General features: G+C 40.6%; 1 protein-coding gene across 2 annotated transcripts in view; it reads right to left on the bottom strand.

Annotated features, from left to right (window-relative positions):
- Positions 1–6,972, bottom strand: part of LOC102677656 (monocarboxylate transporter 2-like) — a 50,265-nt gene that overhangs the window by 25,528 nt on the left and 17,765 nt on the right. The window contains exon 1 of one of the 2 annotated variants that reach the window (XM_006612823.2): positions 5,655–6,238. The exons of the other annotated variant lie outside the window; for it this stretch is intronic. Coding sequence (XP_006612886.1) covers positions 5,655–5,994 — 340 coding nt within the window. The 5' untranslated portion in view covers positions 5,995–6,238. Of the gene's footprint in view, positions 1–5,654; positions 6,239–6,972 lie in introns of those variants that run through there. 2 annotated transcript variants of the gene reach the window in all.

Here is a 6,972-nt window from a genome sequence, read left to right as displayed (position 1 = left end):
TGGCGGTTGTCGTTCGATCGTCGCCGATCCCCAGATCCCCGCGGGAGGCAGCCATTATCCGGCGTTCTCAAGCCTCTTCTTCCCATTCGCCGTCCTTTTCGCCGTTTTCGTCCTCGATTCTCCGCCTCCTCCGCCTCTTCCATTTCCTTCTTTCCTCGGGGATCTCGATCCGTTTCCCCACCGGATCACGAAAACGAGCTATTAAATCTCGGCCACGAATCGCGACGATTGTTCCACGAGTCTCGTCCGATCGAGGATTTGCTCAACCTCGTCGTTCCACGATTCTTCCTCGATTCTCCGAACCGTCCTCCCTCCCTCCTTCACACCACCAAACCTCGTACCACGATTTCCCCCATTTCCTCCAATTCCGATTTCCTCGAACGAAACTGCCGAGCAGAGATGCCGAGACATCGTTTCGAGACGATCAAGTTACATTCTTGACGAGCTACGACGAGTTCCCTTGTTTACACCGCAGTAAAGAAAAAGATTCTCTCGTTCCAAGACGACAAGTCGGGACAACGATTCGGTGTCGGGCGATTTCTGCAAACTCTGTATCCGTGGTGGCGATCTAAGCGATCCGTCAGAGGACAGGGAAGGAAGCGACCGAGCGCGGCACGCTCACCACGCGAACTGGCCAGGAGAGCCCGCGTCGGCCGAGAATCGTCCGCGCGGCCACGCTCGACAGCTGCGCTTCTGGACCCGAACTCGGTGGAATCCCTCTCTCTTTTTCTAAACCCCTCCTCCCTCCTCCGCTGCGTCCGCACGCTTTGTTGTGCCCGCGTAAAATGTGCCCAGGTAGACCCGTTGTTCCCGATCCGATCTCGAGAAATGCCGGTTTTTCGGATCGGCCGAAAGTTGCATAAGTGACGTTCGCCGATTTGTTACCGGGGAGAACGGTGGCGATTGTTCCTTTGAAAGCGAGCTCGAAAGAGTTCCGTAGATTCGCGAGCGTTGGACGAAATTGGTAATTGGTAGTCGTTCGTTCTCCCGTTGCCGATTATTTGGCATTGTTGTTCGATTAATGGAGTTAATTGCGGAGGAGTGGTATATTGGATTGGCGCTTGCTCCAAGGCTGAATGTCATTGGATGCGTAATGCCGTTTCGAGATGTAATTATTTCTTGAAGGTATTCGAATGATTCGTAGAATGTGAAAGTAGATGGAGTAATTGTTCGTGCAGTTGGTAACTTGTTTTCCGTTTCTTTTGCCAATTTCTGTTGGGTAATTTATTTTATTTAATTGTAATCGAAGCGCTACGTTTGATTAAAGAATAAAGGATCCCATTGATGAATTTATATTTTTTCAATATAACGCCATGAATATCTTATCTTAAACTATGATATCATTAATTGCTTCAAAGATCAATTTTGATCATTTTGATCTATAATAAGTGAAATAAACGTGAATAAGTGATTGAGATACAAAGTTCAATAAAAAAAAAATAATAATAATTATACGATAATTAATTTGTTCGGCGGAAAGATTGAACATCGCGGAATAAGCGGAAAAAGTTTCTCTTCTTTGTCAAAGAAATGTGTTTAAAGGCGAAGCATAGATAAGATATCGCGCTGAGAAAAGTTTCTTCTTCGACTCGATACATTCTTTTCGCGTAGCTGTACTTCGATTACTGGATACATCGTTAGTTGATACACTCTTTTCTTGCGATATTCTTCCTTAAGGGATCGTGATGTAGCTTGTAAACACGTTCTCGATGCTTTACACACTTCAAATATATTTTGACTGGTATATTTTATTAGTGTTCGAGTTTGTTAAAAAATGCAAAAAACGAGTCGCAATTTTAATTGAAGAAACATAGAGAGATGAATATCTTAACGAAGAATAGGATTTCTTTTCACATAAAATTTTTAATTTCAATTCTGACTTTAATCGCAAATTAAAAATGCAAATTGTAAACAATATCTCGATGTTTCTCCTCAACGTTGACGTCAACGTCTGCAAAAAGATTATGGCCATCAAATTTGTGTGAAAATAAATTACGATGCATCCTCTTTAATTTGCACCATTTCATCAAAGAAATTTCATCAGAATATTCAAATACGCGCGATAGTCTTAATACATTCCTGGCAATTTCTATAATTTTCCACATTTCATTCTAGCAATGCAAAATTGCCGAATCTAAAACGAAACACCGTTCCTTCAAAACACGCTCATCTGGCCAAACACTCGAAAGCGTCTCACCTCTCGACTTTAATCTACCCCATAGGATAGATCTCGCCCAACCCTCTGGTCTGCCTCCACTAACATAGAATTATGCTAGGATGTCTCGGGGATCGCGAGTAATTTTGTCAGACTGAGAATAAGAAAAGAAAAAAAAAAAAAATCGTCACGATGATCCTAACTTTTTCATTTTCGCCGGAAAGCCCTTTCGTTTCGCGGCACGCCTCCACGCCTCCTTTCCTTGCACTCCAAAATCTCTATTCATTGTAGTCGTCCATCTTTATTCGCATCATTTCCCTCTCTTGTGCACTTTTCATATGCAACATCCAATGATTGACGTGTATCGTAAACGATAACATTAAACGATTATGTTTGTAACACGATTCGAAGATATTAACAGAATGTAAATTGTATCCTTCTCTGAAGAGAATCGATGTTGACGTGTTAATAATCATCGCATTGTATTATGATAGAATGTATTTTGTCTAAAGAATTTTTTTTTTTTCTTTTTTGACGATGTGAGAAAATTTGATGGTCGAGAGACTTAAGGGATTTCTTTTACCCGGAGTATAGTTTCCAGAAATATTTTACAGAGGAGAATAAATTCTCTAAAAATAAAATGATTGAATTAGTTACATACATTACGAATAAAAATTTTTTATACAAACATAGATTAGAATAAAAGTTATTATAACAATTCGAAATGTTCGTTATAATTTTTTTAATAAAGCCAACGACTTTTCTTATTTTCTTTCGTAGAAAATATTACGCGTGTCACGAAAATTATATTAATATATATTAATATATATTAATAAATATATATTAATTAACTAACTAATTAAAGACGTTTGAATTATAATGCACGGTTCATTGAATTACAGTAGCTTTACATAGATAATCGAAGCTGGCAATAGAAATAGCGATCGATCAACAGATTATCGATCGATCGGATAATACAATGCCTCGAGATACATATATCTTCAGTATGTAATTAATGCTGTTTGTAATCTGCATGCTGCCAGGCTTCGAACGTTGCTCCGATTTTCATGCTCGAATCTATATACAACGGTATCTAGGATTAAACGTGGATGTAATATGAGAGTTAGGCAGGGCTGAATCGTTCGATCAATGTTGGCCGATACCATCGTGAGGAAAAGAACCGGCTGGTAGCTATTACAAGATGAAGTGTTCAGCAGGCTTACAATCTCTGCAAAAAGTCGCTTCAGATTTTTGTCACGGGTTTCACAGATTATCGTGTCAACGATGAAACGATATAGTCACGGTACATTATTTGCTGGTTTTTCAGTTCTTATTACTTCTTTTTTCATTGTTCTTATTACGATAAGAAGTCGAAGTTTGTTTCGATTGCGCTTATAGATGAAACGGTTAGAAAATTTTTGTATCGAGATTGCTAATTCTTTTATTTCTTATTCAGCAATTCTCGTATTTTATTATTCGCGAATATAAACGACTGATATTTCGGTCAGAAGGAAAGCATATTTCCAATCAGCTAAAACTTTGATCCCTCGTAAAATAGATATTCCTTCAGTGATTCATACTTCGGAGATGTTTCATTAAAGGATGAACGTATAGTTTTTCCAAATCGGAGAAAACGATAGGACAAAGTTACGCGAAGCAAAAAATTGAATATAAATATAAATCTAAAAAGCAAATTAATGAAAAATAAAATCTTGCGAAGCAAGGAAGCGAATGAAAGGATTTCTATACCGACTGTTTTCTTTAAATCGCGTACACGATTCAAACCACCGTAGAGTGCGCTATGATGTTAAGTCTGTCCTAGTCGGTAATTCAGATTGGAAATCGTAAAAATTCCCTAGAACGTTTAGAACGTTGAAAGATGTCACTAGACTGTGCCCGAAGCGATAAACGCAACGCGATATGAATGTTACCGCGGGCTATGAAACTTTGTACGAATACTCAGCGTTTATTTTTAGAGACAAAACAGTGTTTCACTGTGTCGTAATATTATACGAGCTTCTAACGCTAAAAAAAAAAAAAAAATATTATTTTTATTATTAACTTGAACTACAAACATGGGATTATTAATCTTTTCGAATCTAGAAGAAAACATTATCTAAATTTTTCATGAGTAATGATTTAACATTTTTCTCTGATTGTATCAATCGGATAAGACGCTCGTTCCTTTTGTCAGTCGTGTTGATTGATTTCATGGTATTAACGCTAATACGCGTGATGAAGTTTCAGAACTGTGACAAATGCCTTTCATAACTGCTGGCGTAAGTTCTTCCCATAAAAACTCTCATTTCATATGTTGCCTCTAAGAGCATCTTGAAGAAAAGGCATCTTGAGAAATTGAAAGAAAGACAAATCGATATGAAAAAAAAGAAAAAGTTTCTATCAGCTTGAACGAGTATTCAACGTAATCAATAAGTTTAATTATATACATTTAACGTATCAAGTATCTCAAAATATTTAGAAACTCGCTATAATAAATTGTAAAAAAAAATTTGAAATTGTCGTGAATTTTCGATTATATACAAGTATCTTTTGGGATCGCAAGTTCTCAATATCGCCAAAGTTGGAAAATTGGATATCGTGGGTATCCCAGATTGGAAAACCACGTTTTCCAACTGTCTATTAAATTCCACCAAGAAACAGAAACGATCGCGAGGACTTTGCCAATTAAACGACAGGAAACTGTACCCCCAACTTGATGAAAGTTCGATTGCGTAACTAACGAAACCATACGTTTCTCATAAATTCTAAATAATATACTTTAAGCTTGAACTTTCGTAAAAAGGTAACTGTCTCCTTTCATCTTTCCTCGTCAAGCGAAACGTGGCGATAAAATAGATCACGCCGGATCTCTCTAATTAAACATTTTTCGCGCGTTGGAACGATACAGACGGTCCAATAAAAGGGAATTTATGAAAATTGCTATTATCTTTGCGCCGGGAGGAAAACGCTGTAACGAAAACGCTGTACGTCAGAAACATTACCACAAACTTGATCGAAAATACCTCTCGGTTAATTCGTCCTATCTCCTATTTCATTGCACGCACAATTTCTGGCTGCACAACACCGCGCGTATTATCTTTCCAATATAACGTCACAACTTAAAAACATTTATAGCTAATGAATATTTCAATACGACAACGTAGAATGAATTTAAATACATGATTTTAATAAACGTAATCGTATTTCCTACACAAAACGGAAAACTTCCATCTCCCTTTCAGCGAAACGTATTCGTAACGACCATCGAAATACATGGAATTAACATAAATTCCATCGCGGATAACGTACTTTTCTATCCCCCTAACTAACTCCATCCCTCCAGGGTTATCCGATCATCCTCTTTTACAACCAGAACCAATCGACTGAATCGACGGGGAAAAAAAAAATCTACGATCGAACAAAACTCGTTGTTCCCCTATACTCTATGCATCCCCCTACCCCCGATACACGCGTACCCCCGATACACAGAAAAACTCACCAGCAGTGTGTAGAGGATGATGATAAAACTTGACGGTGGCCGGGAAGGCGAGGGTTGCCGGGATGGAGAGTTGCAATCCCGGCCCGAGCAAGTGCACCAACGTGCCAACGACCGTCACCACCCATCCCCACCCTCCTTCGGGATAATAGTGCCTGGACAAAAATCGTCTGGCCTGCACCTGAGGGCTGCCGCTGTGCGGATGGCAGGTCTTCTCCTCTTCCGCCCCCACGGCCTTCTCCTTCTTCTCCCCCTCCTCGCTCCCCAAACGATCTTGCTGCTCGCGCTCCTGCTTCGCGCGCGGGTCCAGAAGCGGCCAGGATCGCGCCCGCGATATCGACATCACACGCACGCTCCTCCTCACCCTCGGGCAGACTACGTGCCCGTGTCGTGCACGCTCGTTCCTCTCGCTCGCCCAACCCTTGCCCCGTGCATCCGCGATTCCACTGGCCACCGATTCCCCGCTCTCGTCACAACCATGCTGTCGATCCTCTCGAAGGCAGCGTACAACCTTGTCGCGCGTCTCTTCCTCGTTACAACACGCTCGCCGCCCTCCCCCGTCCGCGCCGCCGATTCCGCCCGATCAGAATCCCCTCGGTCCGCCGGTCCTCTTCCTTTCGAATCGCACCAACCCCACCACCTGTCACGCCTCACCTCCACTTATCTGTCAGGGGATTTCCAACCCTTTTCAACCTCTCTTCGCGCCTCTTTTTACGACGGGATTGGCCTTTTACGACGATCCTCGTTTCTGGCTGGTGTTTCTGGGTTTGGAATTTGGAAGGATGGTCAAGTTCGCGATGAGGTGGTGGTGGTGAGCGGGGAAATGATGGAAAGGATGGTTTTTCTTTCTTTCTTTCTTTCTTTTTTCGGATAAGAAGAATAAGATAAGAAGAAATTCGTGGGGAGAGGTTCGTTTCGAATTTGACGAAATTTCATATTGATAATAAACGTTGGCTTTTAAGGTATCGTCCATTATGGATGGATTCATTGCGTCATCGTGTTAATTACATACATATTCCATTTCGGAATCTCTCTTAAGAAATTTTTTATTCCGCTCGAAAATGAATTGAATTTTATTCCCCCTTCCCTGATTTTTTCTCCAATTATGTACACTCTCCACGAATTTTTGAATCGAATTACGCGATATTCGTCGAGTCGTGTTGCATTTATCCCGACATTTTTTTTATCGACGTCGATCCTCGTACAATGTTGAATGCTTTCTCTCGAAACGTTTCTCTCGATCGAAACATGTGCAAGTTATCTTGCGGTTATCCTCGCATTACAGAAAAGTTTCATTCTACGCTCTTTTAAATTACAGAAT

Source organism: Apis dorsata, unplaced genomic scaffold (assembly GCF_000469605.1).
Source record: "Apis dorsata unplaced genomic scaffold, Apis dorsata 1.3 scaffold_127, whole genome shotgun sequence".
Taxonomy (NCBI): Eukaryota; Metazoa; Arthropoda; class Insecta; order Hymenoptera; family Apidae; genus Apis; species Apis dorsata.
Note: the sequence above shows the minus strand (reverse complement) of the source record. Positions and strands in the feature narration are given on the sequence as shown.